This window comes from Rissa tridactyla, chromosome 6 (assembly GCF_028500815.1).
Source record: "Rissa tridactyla isolate bRisTri1 chromosome 6, bRisTri1.patW.cur.20221130, whole genome shotgun sequence".
Taxonomy (NCBI): Eukaryota; Metazoa; Chordata; class Aves; order Charadriiformes; family Laridae; genus Rissa; species Rissa tridactyla.
The window spans coordinates 36014520-36034228 of record NC_071471.1 but is presented as its reverse complement, the minus strand read 5'-3'; the positions used below and the strand labels follow the sequence as shown (position 1 = coordinate 36034228).

The following is a 19709-nucleotide window of genomic DNA, read 5'->3' as shown; positions in this document are numbered from 1 at the left end:
CATACCCAGTCCTCATCCTGCATCCCCCATCCCTGCATCCCTCATCCTGCATCCTTGGTCCGTACAATGTCCCCATCCCACATCCTTCATCCCGCATCCCCTGTCCCTGCCACACCCCCATCCTGCACCCCTCATCCCCTATCCCTGGTCCCTGCCCTGTGTCCCCCCGGCCCTGGACCCCTCACCCGCCATCCCCACCAAACGCCCACCCCGTATCTCTATCCCCCCATCCTCCAACCCCTGTTGGTGGGCATGGTGCCACTCGTGGGGACGTCTTGGTGGCTTGGCAAGGAAGGATGGTGATAACTCACCCCGGCTGCAGCTGCGAAGGAGCAGCGGGGGCGCGGGGCCCCGCACACCCGCTGCTCCTTCGCAGCTGCAGCCGGGGAGCTCCCGGCGCACACACAAACACGGCTTTTCTTCTCCCTGTGAGGATGCTCGGGATGGAGACAAAACACAGCGCCGCAGGCTTCAGTTTAAACAAGTTTTAGGCAAGTTCTGAAGTATTAAGTCGTGTCCTGCAAACCCCTAACGCTGCCTGGTTTAACGGGATTTCAGTTCATGCAGGACTGGGCACAAAGCACAGTTTTATCATGCTCAATATGAAACTTCTAATTTAGGAATAACGATGGAAAAGCCCTAAGCTATGACTCCGCGGATGAGAGGAACAGACCAGAACCCTTAATTCCGCCCGGGGATGGAGGTGTGTAACGAATTTAGCCGTGCCAGGCTGGAGCAGTGGGATAAGCCGCTTACCACTGAAAATTCAACCAACTTCCAAAGGGTCACAGAAACAATTGTCATTAAAACGTGCCTATAAGAGTGGGAAGTGGAAGAGTATCCTCAGGTCGGCCTTTCTTTGTAGAAAAGCTGTGTTTGTCTCCACGCTGAGATGCTGTTTGCAAAGCTCCTCCTGCATTAGGGAGGGAGGGAAGACTATAAGCCCACCTCGATGAAGAAGAAATCAGTATGAGGTGACAATGGAGCAAAGCAGGTGTGATAAAAATGCCACCAATGCCCTATTAAGGAAAACTCCAGCGCAAGCAGCACCCCACATCCTGTAGCGCTCAGTTTCTTGCTGAAAGCTGTTAAAAACCCAGCGGGAACAAGTTTCCCGAGGTGCGTCTCCCCTTCCTGCGGCAGCAGCTCCCGGGGCTGTTCTTGGGGTGGCCGGCGCAATTTGCCAAGCACCTCTTCAGGCTGGCTGAAAGGTGACAGTGGCCAGTATTAAGTGCCCTCGGCACCTCCCCATGCCGGCGGTCTGCCCGCCCAGCCAAGGGCTTTGAAGGCAACCCTTCCTCCTCCGCTTGGAGAGCAGGCAGGCGTTCAGCTGCAAGGAAAAGCGGAGACAAAAAGCCCAACGGTTGTAATTGGGTACAAGCAGGGACTCCGGGGTAAAGGGCAAAGCCACGGATGATTTGATCTCCTGGCAGGCAGGCTTGCAAGCAGAGATAGGCAATTTGGTCTTGGAAATACAACCAGCAACGCATGTGGGGAAAAAAACGGAAAGCCAGCCTGAATCCTGACCGCCTCCCACCGCTGTTTGTGCGCGCAGGCAGAGTATAGCCACACTTCGGGAGGGAGAAAATGGGATGAAAACCTCTTAAAACCAAACAGTAATACAAGCAGGTGCTGCTGGAGCAGCCCTGTCCCTAGCAAACCCGCTCTCTGCCTCCAGGACACGATTCCACATCCACGGCAGCGACTAGGGATGGGCAGCACCAGTTGCTGCCACCACCAGTTTGTTGCAAAACAACTAAAGAGCAGCACTTTCCATTTTTCAAAGCGTTCATCCTCGGGAGAGTTGAAAGCCTGTGTTGCTATTCTTACCTAACAGGGAGATTTACAAGAAAAAAAACCCAGTTGTCTTCAGATCTCTGAAGGATTCACAATGGTATCAAAGAGTTTTGCTCTTGTTTTCACGGAGAAAACACCTACAAGGCGTATGTTTTTTGACACACTCTGAAACGGTCACCGGAAAGAGCTCTTACCATAAATGCTTTCTTATTAAACATAGTTGTGTGCTGGAAGTTTAATTACAGAAACTATCAATGCAACAGGAGGTAAACACTTTGCTTTTGAAGGGAATTAATTTATTTGGAGATCTACATCACACAGGCACGCTGACGGAGATCCAAGCAATGCCTGACCTCAATATTGTTAAACCATGCTCCCGGGAGCTCTCTTGGATTTTAAATACTTATTTTAAGAACCAACTTCCTCCTTCTGAAACGAAGCCATGTTTAAACATCAGTGATGCCCCAAAAGCCACCTGCACCAGTTTTTCTAGTTGTTTTCTTGGAAAACAAAGAGGCGACAGACATCAAAGAGGCAACTTGGTGATGTTTTGGTTACCAATAGGGAAAGGAGGAGGAAGGACTCCGGTTCCCCCCAGAGAGAGGGCAGGGAAATGTGGGAAATGCCGTGGTTCCTGGCTGCAGTGTGCTTTCGAGGGGTCACAAGGCATCCCCACCTGGAGTTCCCGGGTTCTTGTCCAAAATTCGTGTTCTGTAAAACCACGTTTCACCGGCGAGCGGACCCGCTGCGGCAGCTGGGTTGCTGCTTCAGGAGAAGGTGAGCCGCCCAGACGTCGCATAGTAGCCAGAGGCATCTGAAGAGAACCTCTGGGAGAGATGCACCGCGTCCAGCTGCACCTCTCCGAAGTAGAAGTCCTCAAAGAGCTGGAAGAGAGGAGAAAAAACATTTGAGGGGCACCCAGAGAAATGCAGCCAGCAGCTGGTCCACGGATCTCTCACCAGCCCTGCAAAAAGCCTCTACTCATAGACTTGTTTGGCCTTTAATGAAGCTATTCTTTAAATTATTTTTCCCCCTAGAGAGTCCACTAAGCCTTTAAAGCAAACAGTATGAAATGAACACCTCTTTTTATCGACAGCAGAGTTGCTCACACCTTCCCAAACTTTCTTTCTGACTGTGTCTCATTTGGGGAGTCTACTCATCGCCCCAAAGGCCACCACCTTGGGGTGTCTCTTGAGGTCTCAGGCTCTGCAGGAGACAAGAATTGAGGCCAGGACATTTTTACCAATCCAGGCCACAGGACGTACAATTTACAGTTACGGCTCAGTCCTAATTCAAACTAGCAGGCTAGAGGCGCAAGGCTCTTCAGCCCAGCACTGACCCGGCTTTGTTCAACAAATCCTTCTTTGTTCAGCAAAGACTCGAGGGTAAATTAATGAAAGGAAGCCAACTCCGCGACCCGGAGGGCGTGTCTCCGCTGATTAATCCAATCTATGAAACAGACCAAAAAAATGACATCAGAATTTCTTACGGGGAATTTCAGCAATATTGCTGGAAAGGCATCGTGTCCAAGCGTAAAGTGCTCCTCCCGTTCCATTAAGCCGCAGAAAGTTGCTCTACCTGTAGGCATCAGCCGTGCCTTAGGAAAAGCTCTTCCGCGGAGATGCTAATTTCAAAACTCAGCTGAACGGGAGTGCTGTGAGTCCCTGAGGGCCTGAGCAGCGACATCTTCCCACCGCGGAGATCTCCAAAATGTCCATTCCATCTGTCTCCTATTAAATTTTCTATCTGTCCCCGCAGGCGTTGGCTCAAGAGAGTCGCACATCCCTTCCTGCCGTTACAGAAGGCAGCCAAAGCCAATGCATTAATTACAACAGGTCCTCCTAGAGCCAATGGCACACCAGTTCCTCCATACAGCAGCTGATCCAAATACCCAGTTAGCATCTGAAAGGCTGCACTTCCCCTCCTCCAAAAGGCATTTGGCTCTGCCTGGCACTGATTTGGGCATGACTGCTCTTTTGTTGGTTCTCCCAAGGGTATTCTACTTTCCAAACACCCCTTTTTGCAAGGGGACCTGGCTGGGTTTCTTTCAGGACAATTCCTGGTTTCGCTGACACTCCTCCACAAAGGAAAGGTACCTTAGGGTAAGTGATTCCTTGCCTGTCCCTCTTCCAGGGAGCACCACCCAGGTACCAGGGCCGCAGAGCGGATCCCAGGCACCGTGAAGACTCCAGCCCCTGCTCCAGCCTGCCAGCTCACCCAGGCAACTCTCCACTTGGGATTTGGCCAACACCAGCAATTCCCCATGGACACACAACAGTCAGGATGGCATCTCTGAAGAGAAGGGGTATTTACGCGTGCCAAGCCAGCTCTCAGCCATTGCTAAGCCCCTGCTTCAGTTTGAAACAGCTGGAGCTACAGGCAGATCATAGAATGGTTTGGGTTGAAAGGGACCTCAAAGACCACCCAGTGCCACGCCCTGCCCTGGGCAGGGACACCTCCCACCAGACCAGGCTGCTCCAAGCCCCGTCCAACCTGGCCTTGAACACCTCCAGGGATGGGGCAGCCACAGCTTCTCTGGGCAACCTGGGCCAGGGGCTCACCACCCTCACAGCCAAGAATTTCTGCCTCAGATCTCATCTCAATTTCCCCTCTTCCAGTGTAAAACCGTTCCCCCTCGTCCTATGGCTCCCCTCCCTCATCCAGAGTCCCTCCCCAGCTTTCCTGGAGCCCCTTTAGGGACTGGAAGGGGCTCTGAGGTCTCCCCGGAGCCTTCTCTTCTCCAGGCTGAACCCCCCCAGCTCTCTCAGCCTGTCCTCACAGGAGAGGGGCTCCAGCCCTCCCAGCATCTCCGGGGCCTCCTCTGGCCCTGCTCCAACAGCTCCGTGTCCTTCTGCTGTTGGTGCCCCAGAGCTGGAGGCAGCACTGCAGGGGGGTCTCCCCAGAGCGGAGCAGAGGGCCAGGATCCCCCCCCTCGCCCTGCTGCCCATGCTGCTGGGGATGCAGCCTGGGGTGCGGGAGGTTTCTGGGCTGCCAGCGCACATTGCTGGCTCCTGTTGAGCTTCTCACCCACCAACACCCCCAAGTCCTTCTCCTCAGGGCCGCTCTCAGTGTGCTGCACAACGCTTGCTGACAGAAGCCCACCTGCCTGGGACCACTCCTCCTCCTCCCCGGACCTGCCTGCATGGCAACACGTGCAATTGACCCTCAGACTGCTTCTGCAAAAAGCATCTGGGTTAGCACAAACACTGCGAAGAACCAGGTTTCTCTGCACCAGTCCATTCAGTCGTAGCCTGCCTCTGGCTCCCCTGCACTTCACCCTGCCTTTGGGGTGACGCTTGTCCCTTAAAATCCCGGCACAGGGATTTACTTTGCACAGGGCCTGAAGTAATTCACTGCTAATCACTCAGACTCGTATTAAGCTGCAACTTGCTGCCAGTTCTTCCGAGCGTGTACTCAGCAGGAGCCAGATGCCCCGCCACGGGGGTCACGCAGGTCCCCGTCCCAGCGAGAGGCTGCTCCAGAAGAGCATGGCTTCAAGGGACACAGACGCTGCCCTGAAGCACGGCACCCTGTTGAAAAGAAGTCGTGCTAAGGGAGCATCTCCGACAGGGAGAGGAGGAAAAGAGAGAAATGACTACAGCCATACAAACTCCATTTTATACAATTAAAGATTTATACAATTAAAGATTAATTATGTTCCCAAAAGCCTGCGTCGTTCATGTTAGAGGACTTAGGATAAAATGTCTCATTAATAAGAGATGTTCGTAAAAAGGGGCTGGTCTCCTTTCTCTTTTTGTTTTGGCTGATGGGAGAAGGAAGGATGCTTTGAAGCTCTCTCCGGGGTGCGCTGCAGTGCTCGCCGCCAGCGTGCCCACGCACCCCCAAGCTTAACACCCACCCCTCTCAAAACGGGTGTTCACATTGATGCTCCTTGCCTTCACAGAGCATTCTCCAAGGAAAAATGGAAATAATTCCCATTTCTAATGGAGGGAGCAGTAGGTGCGCTGGTAAGCAAGAAGATACTAGGATTTGAAAAGGATTTTTTAAAAGAGAAGGGGGACGAGACGCGTTTCTGTGTCTAAACAAAACGAAACGCCACGATGTGCCGGTCCCATCAGCAGCCCTAGAAGTCAAAGCTTTACACAAAGCAGCCAAAGGAAGAGTCTTTCAAATGCTTGTTTTTATTATCCCTGCACACCACAACCTGTTTTTCTTACAAAAGACGTGTACTTCAAAGCAAAAAGTAGCAAAACTAGTTAATGAGGCAAACCCTCCCCCAGCCCTGGCGCAGCCTCATGCACATCGGACCAGAAAGACAATCGAGAAGTCCCAGAAGACGCTGCCCAGGTCAAGGGCCCTCCATTTGTACGCTGCTCGTACCAAAGCACTTTGTATTCCCTTGGCTTTTTTAAGACGTACCACCTCTCGTGTGTCCGAGCGCCTGTGTGTTTCCCAGGGAGAACGCCGCTAGAACTATTGATTTTTGGTAATGTGCCTGTACTTTCTGAGAGCAAACATGCCACAAGATTTAGAGGACAACCACAGAGGTTTTTTCCTGCTCTCGTTTCAAGCCGGCTTCTCACCCATGCTTCTTTGCTCCCTGGGGCTTCCCGCGACAGCAGCCACTGGCCGCCAGGCGTGCGGAGCACAGCCAAGCAATCAGAAGGCCAAGATCTGCCTCAGGCAGTGGGGAGGGAGGACCCGCAAACATCACCCTCTGACACCGCCCCCAAGACACCGGGAGCTGGCTCCCCACCATGGAAGCATCCTGCCCTCGGATCCCTGGGGGCTCAGGAAGAGATTTCAGAAGGCCGAGCCTCTACTTTTGACTTTCACTTCTATTTATCTTGGGGAAAAGCCAAGCAGAACCGAGAAAAGATATTTATATCTCCCCCCTCTCCCCAGCCACCACGGAAACGCTCTGGTTTCGGAGGAGGCCTGTAACACAGCTGATGAAATGCCTCCTATGAAAGCGTTTTAGCATTTTTTTATTCTGGGTGAGGAAAGAAGCTACCTGGAGGTTGTTATGCTCCAGTCGTAAATGCTGGTAACCCTAAGACTTGCCTTGTCCCCCTCCTGTCCCTTCCCATGGGTGCCATGGGCCCACCTTTCCCCAAAAAGGCCACAGGGAGCACAAGGAGGAACGGGTCGGGAGCGGCTCAGAGGCAGGCAGGGGGAGGAAACACGCAATCCCCCGCGCGGTTACTGAAAGCCGTGTCATTTGATTGGAGTGGGACGTGAGGCTCAGCAAAAGCGCAGTAATTCTATAAATCCAAACACGCTGAAGGATTTACGTCCTCGCTGCCTAAAGAATAAATAAGAGGTTGGGGGTTGGGATTTTTTTATTTTATTTTATTTTTTAAAATGAACCTGATGGAGGCAAAGGTCAGTTGATGAAGTCGATGCCACGCACGCCGTGCAAGCTACTCACTCCCATCAAGGGAATAGCACTTAGCAGACTAAGTGCCCTCTGTTCCCCTGCTGCCTTCCCAAATTAAATTAGAACCCAATAAGGCAAGCGCGTTGTTAACTTTTAACCCCAGACCCAGCACCTCCAAGCAAACGTGCCAGAGATGCGCCCTGCCTTTCAAACCACAGCGTGTGGATCAGAAGCTGCTCGGCGAGGATGCCTAGAAGGACACGGCCTCTCCCGTGGGGAGGAAGCGAGTGCCTAGAGAACGGCACAGCATCCTGCCGGGAGCAGCATCCCAGGACCCACAGGGGACGGCAAGGACTGCAGCCCTGTCGCCTTCCCCAAAAGCCACGAGCCCCCGAGGGAGGCAGGGTAGCAGTCCGTGGATAACCCATAATTCACATGTCAACCTGCAAACTACCGTAGGCCCACCTCTGTAAGCGCTCCCTCATCTCCCTCTCCCTTCTGGGAGGCCGGGTCCAAGGACACAATCATGCGGGTGGCGATGAAAGGCAGGCAGCCCTGTGATAGCTCCCAGAAGGCAAGCTTTTCTCCATTTCTCCCCAGAAGTCGCTTATTCTGAGCCAGGAAAAGCTACCAGCATGCCTGTCATTTCCACACCCCCATCTCTCTCATTTAAGATGATTCCGTTCAGATATTGGAAGCCCTTCTTTCTCCGAGGTCTGTTCCCCTCTATTACCCACAAATTACACAGCTGGGCTCCCTTGGGGTGCGACAATCATTTTCTGAAGGCAGACAGAGGCTGAGGATTTGTTTTGGGAGAGAAAGAATCACACATCGAACCACTGGCTCCTTGCAAACGTGAGCCAAAAACGCAAGTACAAACTTCAGCCCCCAAACCACAACTACTTCCTTATCAAAGGCAGAGCAACAGATCAGACCCAGGATGCCTCTTTCCTCTATTTTTTCCTCCGCCTTTGCCTGTGAAGCAGGTTGTACCAAAGCACTGCAGAAACAAATGCAAAGGAGGACGATTCGTCGACGAAGCAGTTAAAAAACATGTGTCTAAATGATGTTGTGTTCCTGGGCGCGGGTATTTGTCATGCAGCCATCCTCGGGGGCTCGCTTCCCGCAGCCAGCCCTCCCAGAATGAGACAGCACCTTTGTGTTCAAACCTGGAAACAACAGCAATAAATCACGGCGCTGATCCACGTAAGGACAGCAGCGACGTGTTTCGGCTCTGGTTATGAAGAGCGGAGATGCCAACACAAAACGGTGCTTTTAAATCACCTGTCACGAACTCAACAAGCATAAGAAATATTAATGGATTTGCCTGGAGAGGCACTGGGCAGCGGGAGGACAAAATAAGTCCAGACAAGGGAAGGGAGTAAGAAGTATTTAAAACTTCCTTCACGTAATCTCTGGCTTGCACTCACGCCGCCTGGCCTGGATTTTGCTGCTACCATCAGGATTATTGATCAGTTTTTAAAGCTTACATCGTCTCCCATAGTCAGCCAAAAAGAACCCATCCTGAATTAATAAAAAGTCCAAGCAGCTCTGCTGAGAGCTTGGAAATGCCGAGGGAACAACGATTCACTGCAATGCCTTGCAATTAAAAACTCCCACCAAAGAGCAGCATTATTGCAGAACAAAATGCGCACGCACACACACTCACGCACACACACTCACACACACACACGCAGAGTCTGCGGGGAGCTCGCTTTGCTGTGAACTCCAGCCACAGAAAGCAGCGCCTTAGGGTAGGGGTATTATAGATTAACAGTACAAAACTGTCCCCGGTGAACCAGCGCTGCAGGCGAGCAGAGGCATGTAATGTCATTAGCCTGTGACCAATCAGCCTAAGAAACCCAGCTGCCCTCGGCAGGGGGCTGAGGGGGGTCCCGTTTTCCGTATCTGGAATGAACACAGAAATTAGCAACTTCTGAGATGCAGGAAGGAAGAGGTTCGCAGCTCCGGGAACCTACGGCTGCGGATGAGCTCCCTGTCATTCCTGCTGTGCAGCCCACGCTGAGGACGGGACGCCAGCAACCTCTTCTCCTCTGTTTCGCCCAGGTCGAAGGTTTAGCCACCAAAAGATCCCTTCCAGGAGGGCATGGGAACAGGCTGAGTGCCACTCGTCTCTGCCTCCATGGGAGGACACGTGCAGGAGGATCGCTTTTGACAGGTGACCCAGTGCTCTGGCCACACAAGATCACGCTGGGAATCGGGGTCCAGCAGCAGACAGCAGCGTGGAGAGAGCTCAAACCAGGAGATTAAACTCAAGCTTCAGAGGAGCCGCAGGCTTTACAGCTTCATCTGCTCTGCACGCAGTGACAACAGTCACCAGCTCGCCCGGCGGCAGCCGCTACCCATGGCGTGTCCTCATCGGGAGCAGCGGTGAATGAAGGAACAAACTCGGAAAGCCGTGAGGGACCGGGAGGTTGCTTTCCATGGGAAATCAGCATGCTACGGCACTGTGATCCCCTTTGGGGAAGGGAAGAAGCAAACAAAATCCCAGGCACCCGCTGACGAGCATGGAGAAAAATTAAGCGGCATTTCTGAAGAGGTGCCTCCACACGGAGCAATGAAACCTGTGTGTTTTCAGACTCTGCACCCTCCCTTGGATATTCCCAGCAGTACCGGCAGCAGAGCACGGTCCCAACACCCCAAACCCTTCCTGCCCCATCTTACACTACAAGGGAGGGGAAGGACCCAGACAGGATCAGACTGCCGACTGTGGCTTGCCCAAATAACCATCAGGGTATTTTTCCATCTCATAAGGGATGATAGCTTTGAAATAACACTTGTATAATGCATCCACAGCTTGGGACGGAAAACACTGCAGAAGAACAGAGAACAAGCGCTCTTCCAAATCACCTGGCCAAAGTGCAACTGCGGTACCTATGCCAGCTACGGCAGGGAAGGTGCCGACTCTTAAGCAAACCACCGTGTTACAGAGCTGGTACCAGCATTAAGCAAAAAGGATTGATAGAGGAAAACTTACTGATGGCAAAAAACACGGACAGATTAAAAATAATAAAAAAAAAAGGTTTAGAAATGTGAAAGTAACACTCAGGAACACTGATGGACTCTAGGGAGAGTCCACTGAACTCCAGCAAACTCTCCATCGGAGCTCTTCTCCTTTGCTGCAGGAACCACAGCCTCCAACCCTGCTTTTGGGATGCCACCGACCTGCTGGATGCTCCTCACTCCTGCCACCTCCCGCACAGGCCTGTCAGGGCACCTGCAGCCGCAGCAGCACCTCTGTCGCTCCTCATCAGGCTGACTCCTCAGCTATTGCAGCAATGGAAAGCTGTTGGTAAAAAGAGGGATGTCGGGGGCCAGCCTGCCTGTGCCCTGTTTTGGCTTTGCGGATTTATGCTACCAACACCTCCCCATTGGCCACCCCAACAGGCTACCGAAGGTTGTTACCTCCACAGCGCCAAAAGGCAGAAGCTGCCCCAGTTCCCAGGCTGGCACAGCTCATTCTTCCCGAGAAACACACCAAAACCTTTTCCATTTGTGGTGAAACTCCCCCAAACTATGACAGACAAAACCCAAACCAAAATCCCCTGGTGGCTCCCGGAAGATGAGACACAAGCGGGCAGCGTGTGAAGATCTGGGGAGTTTGTTCAATGAATAGATTTTTTTTTTTCCTTCTATTTTCAAGTTTCAAAATAATGTTTTCTGAAACAGTTTCGTGCCCAAAAAGAAATATCTGATTCTTGTATTATTCACTCTGGACACCACTCCGCCAATGATTATCCGTCAGAGGTTTAATTGTGTTTGGATGCTTGTCAGCAATAACATCAGAGAAGCGTAGGAAAAGCGGGTAGACAGGCACTCATCCAGAGAGGCGGATCTTCCCGGCCTTCCCCCACCTCCTGCTTCCTTTCCATGGCTTTTTAAAGGACCGCTGGCTGGGCATCCCACACCTTCCATTACTGCAGAGTCGCAAGGCAAGGCTGGAGGAGAGGGCTGAGGGAGGGCAGAGAGGGAAGGCGGTTGTCACCTGGGCTGTCACCAGGAGCAGGCTGCCTGCACCAAGGCGTCCAAGCACCAGCCAGGCGTACGCCGATCCTTCGATTTGTTCTGCAAGTGCGCAGCTGGCTCTGGAGTGTCTCTCCATCACCGGTACAGCATCCAGTCCTTCCACCCAGATAAGGCGAGGAACGGCCCTTCCCCTCTCCTTTTCGTTCAACCTCTGGCAGGTTTTAAAAGGTGGCAGCAGAGGCCCTTTCACCTCATTTCCCTTAGGAAGAATAAAGCACGCAGACTTCAGGAGGGAGACAATCTGGCCACAAAAGTCCCCGCAGCCTATCTTTTGGGAGCACAGCTGATCTGTATCATAAGCAAAACACTAACTCCTTTATCGTTCGCTTTCAGCTTGCTACTTCCGAAGTCATTTATGTCCACGAACTTCGCCATGAACCACCAAGACCTGAAACTGCAGACAAACGAGCATCTTGGGTTAGCATGAGCCCAACACAGGGTACAAGTCGGGGGTATCTCCTCTATGACACAGGAAAGGCTTTCTGATTAAATCACTGGTGCCATGCCTCAGAAAGCAATAACAATACAACCATCTCTATCTGGAAAAGTACCACCAGTGTACGAGCAAGAAGCATGTACAGAGTTCAGGGAGAAAGATCGTGGGCATATGTGATGGGAGGTTTCTTCTTTATATTTTTATTTTACTGAGCCAAAGTAAATGCCATGCAAATGCCAAAGAAGCTCTTGGTATGTTCACAAATGCCATCTCACGGGTGTTTTGCATAGATCTCATGTAGTAATCATAAACTGACAAGCTGAAGAAAGGACCAAAAGAGGTCATCAGCTGCACCATCCCTTCCTTCCCCGATGCAGGAGGAGCTCATTGCTGGCAGAGCCTGGGCTAACGGCTCTGCTCCCTCCTGAAGTAGGGTTTGGTTTCACTGCATCACTCCAAATGACCGGGACTCACGTTTCTCCTGCTCCTCTAGGGCTGTGTTTCGTTCTCCTTCCCATTACAAAGATCTTCCCAACACCTACTTTGACCCTCTTGCTGCAACTGAAGCCCGTTATTTCTCGCCCTACCATCAGAGCATGTAGTATCCACTACTGGCAAAAGCTTTCACACGCTTAATGAGTTTTTCCTATGTGTTGTCCTCCTCCTCCTTACTTTTATTAGCCTCAAAACAACTCTAAGTTTTTCAGTCTCAGCTTGCAGACGTTTTCTAGCCCTCTGATTATCTTGTTGCCTTCTGGGCTCTTTGCACCCATCCACGGTGCCTGAAACTGGACAAGTACTTGCTCCGGGGGCTGAGTGTTAAGCATCAGAGGTTTACTTTACAGCTATTTGCCTCTTTCTTTTATTTCCACAGACGGACTCATCTGGCTTGTGCTCTGGAGCAGTGCCCCATAACCCAAACCCCGGTCCGCAGGGCTGATATCAAGGTAGTTCTCCATCCTGCGCCGATGCCACCGCTCCCTCCCAGACCTGCCCTTCTGCCTGATTTCTCAGGATCATTCGGAGCTCTGTTCCCTCCTCCTAACCTCTGCAATGTTCCTGCCTCTCCCCAGCTGGGTTTCATCCGCCGGCCTGAGAGGAGCATGTTTCCTGCGGGTGGGAAGGGGAGGACGTTTCCAGCTGAGCCCTGCTAACGTGGCAGCTGCCCATCCTTCTCCTCTGACTGCCACCACGAGAAACCTCAGCTCTCCGCACAACTGGAGCAAAGCCACCCCAGCTGCCAGAGGGTGACGCAGCAGTGGGGAGGGCGACGTTCACCAATAGTCGAAATTAATCTGTCAGGCCAGATTTCTTGCAAATAAAATTATGTGGGGCCAGGTGCAGGCCTTTGTTCAGCCGAGATCCTCGCCCTCCGGCATCCCCCTCCATTGCAAGCCAAATCTAGTGGTACCGCTGCCGCCCCCACGCTGCAAAACCTTTGCTTTAGCTCAGGGGTTTGGGTCCGTTCCCCCCTGCCACAAATCCATGAAAATCCATGCGCTTGAGGAAATCAAACCCTAGTTGCTATGGTGAAAGGCATTCTGCAAACTAAGAAACAAATACAAGTGGGGCATTTGGAGGTTACCAGATTTTTGCACATCTTTCAGACAAGAATAAAAAAAGCCAAACCTCCAGCACATTAAAGGCTCTGCGAACTTCCCAGACCCTGCTACGCCTCAAACATGAGGGATTTACAGGACAACCTGTTCAAGGAAATTCATAACCAAGGACTGCATTTCTCCAAAGAAGCCTCATCCCCGCGGCTCCTGGCACTGCCTATTACAGCAAATGCAGCAACGGCTTTTAAGAGCCAGGCTTCAACTTTGCCGCAGAGATGCCAGGAGGCTTGAGACGCATCCGGGAATACCAGGACAAGGAGCTCCCATCAATGCGACCCACTCGTTACGCTCACCAAATCGCCAAGAGGAGGAGCCCAGCTATGGAGCCAGTCAATTCATTTGGACAGACCCAGGAAATTATCCGGTGGAAGGGTCACAGCACCTTTGGGATGAACTGCCTACTTTTGATAATCAATGTGTTCTTTCTTTCTTTTTTTTTTTTTTGGCGCTTAATGTGCTGTCTTCTATTAAGGCGTCGCTGTAATTCAAGCCCTGCCAGCTCTGCTGAGAAAAATTCTCCTCTGAAGATGAAAGAGGTGATGCTGTCTGGGCTGGCTGGTGGCAGAACAGCCATCTCGGGGCAATGAGGAGGCGAGATGCCCACTGGCTGGGAGGCAGAAGCACCCATGGCATCATCTCCAAAGGCAGAGGCACCCACAGCACCTCCAAAACGGCTGGAGGGGACGGTAGAGGTGCAGGCAGCCCTGCTTGGAACGGGAAAGAGGATTCAGAAACTTTATAACCCTCTCAGCAAATCCTCCCTCTTCCAGCACTCACAGTTTCTGCTAAAATTAGTCAGAGAGGTGCTGAGCACCTCTGCTTCTCCCCTTTACGGTAGGGTCACCAAACGGATCTCTGTCACATGCAGGCAAACTGGCACAAACCTTCTGCACCTCCAGCATTGCCTTCTCCTCAGTGCGGCGTCTCAGCCTTCCCTCCGTGCCTCCAACGCCACCCCATCGCTCGGCTCCGAGGCCCAAATGCTCCAACGAAGATATTTTTCCTCTATTGTCTAGTCTGATTTTTCAAATGCCGCATCAGATTCCTGTTTCACCGAATGCAAATAATGTGACTATGCCTTCCCCCCCCCCCCCCGAAGAATGTAATTCATAGGAAAGCGTTTTCACGGCAACCCCAATTTAATCTCCTTTTTTTTCCCCCCAAGATCATACAAACATTGAGCTTCGGTCTCATCTGCTCAACTGTCATATCCTCCCATCCCACTGGTGCTCTAATTGCATGCTGCTGAGCCCCCTCGATCGTTTCAGCATCCCTCCATGATGGCAGGATCGGAACCGAAGGCAAAAATCCTCTCCTCTGCAAAGCGGCATTACAGCCTTTCGTTTCGGCTTTTGATTCTTCTGTAACACCGAGGCGAGAAAAGCACTGCCTTATTTCTGATACAGTGATGTTGCACCGCAATCTCTTATTCAGTCTGTTCTCACCCCAGTGGATTTTTGTTTGGTATTTTTAACTCTAAACTTTCCAAGCAGCCACCTCCTGTTAGACACTTGTTCCAGTCACCAGTCCTACTTCGGATATATACCTTTAACACCTCGCTGAGGATAACAAGATGTTCTTGCCCTTCCCGAACACCGGGCAGTCTTGATCTCACCTAACGCGGGGTTCTTTGGCCCTTTGATTTCACCTTAGCTTAAAAATACATCGGGAAAAGGCTCTGTCTCCTTAAATTCACTAACAAAAGTTACACAGAAAAGGCCCGGGTGCCGATGGCTGCAGAACACAAGGACTCATTTACAAGGCAAGTTAGTAATGGTGGCTCTACACAGGGGCAGATATTAATTTGTTTAGCGCTTGGTGGGTTTGGGGTATTTTGAGGGGTTGGCAGGTTTATCCAGGGCAAGATTTTTCTTTTTCATTTTATGTCTCTCTATGGCACTGCATGAAATGTCTGAAACTGAACCGCTGCACACCACAGCCGCTGCGCTGTTCTCAGCCAGCAAGATAAAAATGACAAGAGAGAGCACTACCGGATTGGTTTGCTACGATGGGCTCTCCACTAGCCCTGCTGTATCAGCCAGTAAGTGCACTTTCCCCCCACTCCAAGTGAAAGCAGATACAGTCACATAACGTAATACCCTCTATGCAGGCTTCAAAAGAGAAGGAGCCTCGTCGAATTATGCCTCGTCCAACCTCAAAGCCTTGCCGGAGCAATCCCGCTCCCGCTGCTGGACTAGGGCACTGGCAGCATGTGTCACTGCCTCGACTGATCCAGTTCCCAGTCTTGCATCCCAGCTTAAAGTCTCCCCTAATGCCCTAAGACATAAGATGTGCAGCTTTCCGCTGCTGTACCTCAGTAGCTGTTCCCTCAATATTTAATCTTGTAAGCTGTTAATGCACAGAGCTGTGCTAAGCGGCGGGGTTCATCTCTTTCTGCTCTCAAAATTTGCTTCCCTCTTGTTTGAATGCAGCAAAAGCCACTCCTCAAGTCAAAAATCATTCCATTTTAACCCAGTGAGAGTCCAGGTGGGTTTTTTCCCTATTGGAAGCCCTCCTTTCCTTTAAAAATCACGTTAGAAAATTTTGGCCAACGGGGTACCTTCGCATCTCTTTGCATTGTTTATTTCTTCACCATGGCCTTATTTTTTTTTTCCACTAAGCAAAATAAATAAAAGCCCGGAGGCAGCCAAGCCTCGTCTCCGGAGATGCAGGCAGCTGCCCAGCCTCTGTGCCAGCACTGCGCCGCTTGGCCAGCTGCGATGCAGGGCAAGCAGCCACCGCCCGGGAGGACACAGCGAAGCCAAACCCACATCTCCCCCGAGGCCCGGCCGCCCACCCGGCCCGACCCTTCTCTGGCGGGGACGGAGCTGCCGCCGTCTCCCAGCTGTGAATCACTGCCTCCTCCCTCCGCTCGCCGAGAGACGATCCATTTTGTCCCCAAGCAGAGCAAGAGTTGGGGTACGTGACTTGGATGTTCAAAGGATTGGATGAGCTAGCCACCAGCCACCTTAGAAGAAATACTTATTTCTTAATAACATGCATAACATGAAGCAGTTCATAAAGCACCCCCAGCTTCTTCTTGGGACTCGACAAGCACGATGCTAAAGTCTAGTGCTTTCTTTCGTGGGAGACACAATTCACTCAGCTGTTGGGGCACAGACTCCCCTGGGCTTTCGGCACTATCTAGGCCAGGGAGCCTTTTTCATGGATATTCCTCAAGACCGAAGTAATTTAAACTCCCGAACGCAACTCATCCTACAGGATCTATTTTCTGAGCAGTGTGGGAAGGTACCGGCCTGGACAACCATTTATTAGCACAAATAGGAGTGTATGTTTAACTCCGCGGAATGGGTAGAACAAAGGATTATTAAATAAAATTCCGATTAGTCCTGCTGAAAGCAAAATACCAGCTGGAGCCTGGGGTAACGCAGGCATGCTATCAGCAAACGTGCTGCCAGCGCATCTGCACACACACACACTCTCCAGCTCCGACCACTGGAAGAGCAGATCCAAGGCATCTCTATCGTGCCCGGATAGCTCAGGTCCTGCCCTCCGCTTGGCAAAGCCTTTGGCCCCTCGGCGCCAGTCGTAGCTGCATAAAAGGAATGAGAGTGACAAAAAACCCGACTTGATGCCCTCCTACCAGTCACCGTGCTTTGTCACCTTTCCAAGTGGGAACGCTGCCACCCAACACAGCTATCGTGGAGTTCCACCGCCTGGAAACACATCGCTTTACCTACAAGGGGACGGCACCCGCAAGCCAGCCTGCCTAACTGCAGCCATGTTCATTAACAGCCCGGCGTTTAGATCCCATCGCAAAAGTTAATGAAGCCACTTTGCGAGAGGGCAGCCTCCCTGAGCAGAAGATAAATAATGTATATAAAAGGGGGCTGGGAGGGAACTGGCGCATCCTTGCAAGGTCATGCGAGAATGCATCAGTGGCTGGCTGAGGCTGGGCTCTTCTGGTAAGAAGCCTGGAGCTATTTATGACTCATGTAATTAATTAATGCCAACGGGCGTTCTGCTGCAGGCACGTGGGAGACCAAAGGGAAATACGAAGTGAGCAGGTTAGGAAACGTAGTGGAGGTGGGGGAGAAGGATGACATTTCTTGCAGCAAGTCATGCTTTGAAGTAATTATCAACAGTCCAAACAGCCATCAGCTCTTTTGGCTACATCAGTACAAAATCAATTAGGAGCTTTAAAAATGCATCGGCTCATATTTCAGAGAGCAGCGAGAAGAAGAAGTAGTAGCCATTCCAGGTAGGGCAGTTGCATCTCTAAGCTCTGCGCACCACCAGACCCACAGACCCCACCGTGCGGTCCACAAATGGCGTGACCAGTAGAGGGAGCATCGTTAATGCCTTCCAAATCGTAAATGGTTTTGGATGAGGAGTATTAAGGGAGACTGAGGGTTGGATTTTACGTCTCTATAAAGCCCGAGGACAAGTTTAACAGACGCGAGAGAAAGGAGCAAAGGGCATATGTCTTGAAAGAGAAGTCCCTGCAGGCATACACCACCTCGCCTTTCGGGACCCTAGCTTTCGGACACCGGGAGCTAACCGAAACTCGCCAATCGCATTAAGAAAGGGACCACGTCTGTGGCTTTCCTACTTCAATTTGCAATACTGCAGTCTCACACCGAACACTCAACATGTGGCGATGCTGAGTCATGACATCGTGCTTGCACAGACCGTCTGAGGACAATGAGAGCTTAACCTAATTTTGTCCCTTTGTTTGTCCTCTGCGCAGAGGAGATCAATCAGTTCCACTCCCTGCCTCCAGATCCCCACGCGTCCAGAGCCTAATACATTATACAACAAAACTGTAAACACAAATAAAACGCACCCTTTCCCTCCTCTGGTGCCCTGAAGTCCTTCTGGGCTCTCCAACTCCCACCCAGCCTGCGTCCTCTCTCATGTCTCTTTGTTACCAGAATATCTTCAATCAGCTCCCAAATGTATTCATGCATTGTCCCGTCGCCCTCTTATTTTAACTGCCCGCAACAAATCCCCTCACACAATGAGGACTGCAAATTTGCTTACAACCCGCTGCTGTTTTCGATTTCTACTTCCCCGTGCTCGTCTTTTCTCTCTGGACACTTGCAGTGGCCAAGCACCACAGCATCAGTCTCAGCCCCGTTGGACAAAGCCTAGGAGGCTGCAGGATGCTCTCCTTCGAGCTCTACCCACCTCCATGGCCTGGGGGATCTTGCTTTCTACCCTCTGATCACTCCCAAAGCCCTCAGATCCTGGCTGGTGGCACTCCCTACTGCTATCTGCTATTTTTCTGGAGCAAAACCATGCAAATCAATAGCAGAAATTAAAAAAAAAGAAGAAAAAAGTAAGTCAAATGGCAGTCGGTCTCAGTTTCATACGAGTGAGTAGAACAAGATAACAAAGTACTCCTTTCTGGTGGGCTGAGAATCAACAGGAGCCTGAGTCTCCAGGGTAAAACACGAGCAAAGTAAATGACAACACAAACACCCACTTAGCATTCGTGCTACATACTCCTGATCTGAGCCTCACCGGCTTTACGAACGCTTCTGTTAAATACTGTAATGCTCCCAATTACGAGTGATCTGGATTGTTTATTTTCTAAACAGATTTCCCCCCGCGGGAAATCCCATAAGCCTAATACAAAAGCAGTCTTGAAGAGGTGTTTCAACCTCCTTTGGCTACACAATATCCACAGCTGGCTCCATTTCCCTAATTGTTTCATACTGACCTTGAGGATATTTCGGCCATTAAATGACTCCCGTTCCTTGAAAGATGATTTACCAGCCATTGTATTGTTTCGCTCTTCAGCTGTAAAGAGAAAAGTCACCACCAGAATGAGCTTCAGATGGGAGAACTGTGTGTGCTGTACTTCACCCCCCCCACTCCCTCCCTCCCTCCCTCCCTTCCCCCCCAAAGTCATCTGCCAGCTAACAAACCATCTTTGCCGAGTTCTTAGTGCAAAAAAAACACTTCCACTTTGATTTTTTTAAAGAGAACAAGGCTGAATTCGCAGGAATCGGTGCCTCTATCGGAATCACCTGTGCTACCTGGAGGGAAGACCCTACATCATAGCTACTGCTCGGGCAATTCTGTAGGGCTGACGGCTCAGTGCAACCCATCTGCTCCTCTCTGGCTGATTTTAATCCCACATCCTGCCAGGGTGAGAGCACCGCGAGCACTTGCATGGCCTGGAACAGCACCAAATACTAGGCTGAGCATGCCAGCAGAGCACCAGATGTGGTCTGGGCAGCACCTATACAAACCTCTGCTGCAGGAAGCACAGACGTGCGGTGCTTCTGCGGGGCGGGCACGCAGCCCAAGAGTAGCAACCCAGGCCTACAGCAACTGCCAAATGCCTACATCTTAGATCCATTTCCCAAGAGCATGTCTGGATTTTTATATAATCCCCGAGTACATGATCTGTTCTTTCCACGGGACCTCTGCCTCACTCGGTGAATATATTCAGTATTTCTTTTTCATCTCCGGCATTAACGGTGAAGTCCCACTCACA

The 19709-nt window shown here is 51.3% G+C and overlaps 1 protein-coding gene across 6 annotated transcripts in view; it reads right to left on the bottom strand.

The window, feature by feature from the left end:
• Nucleotides 1-2071: 2071 nt before the first annotated feature.
• Nucleotides 2072-19709, bottom strand: part of ASCC1 (activating signal cointegrator 1 complex subunit 1) — a 39316-nt gene continuing 21678 nt past the window's right edge. The window contains exons 9-10 of one of the 6 annotated variants that reach the window (XM_054204856.1): nt 18927-19006; nt 2072-2681 (exon numbers count right to left, since the gene is read on the bottom strand). In XM_054204856.1, coding sequence (XP_054060831.1) covers nt 2565-2681; nt 18927-19006 — 197 coding nt within the window. In that variant the 3' untranslated portion in view covers nt 2072-2564. Of the gene's footprint in view, nt 2682-2701; nt 3247-4510; nt 10446-10470; nt 11385-11412; nt 11580-11601; nt 14286-18926; nt 19007-19709 lie in introns of those variants that run through there. The other 5 variants (XM_054204858.1, XM_054204860.1, XM_054204855.1 and 2 more) reach the window with 5 other exon arrangements.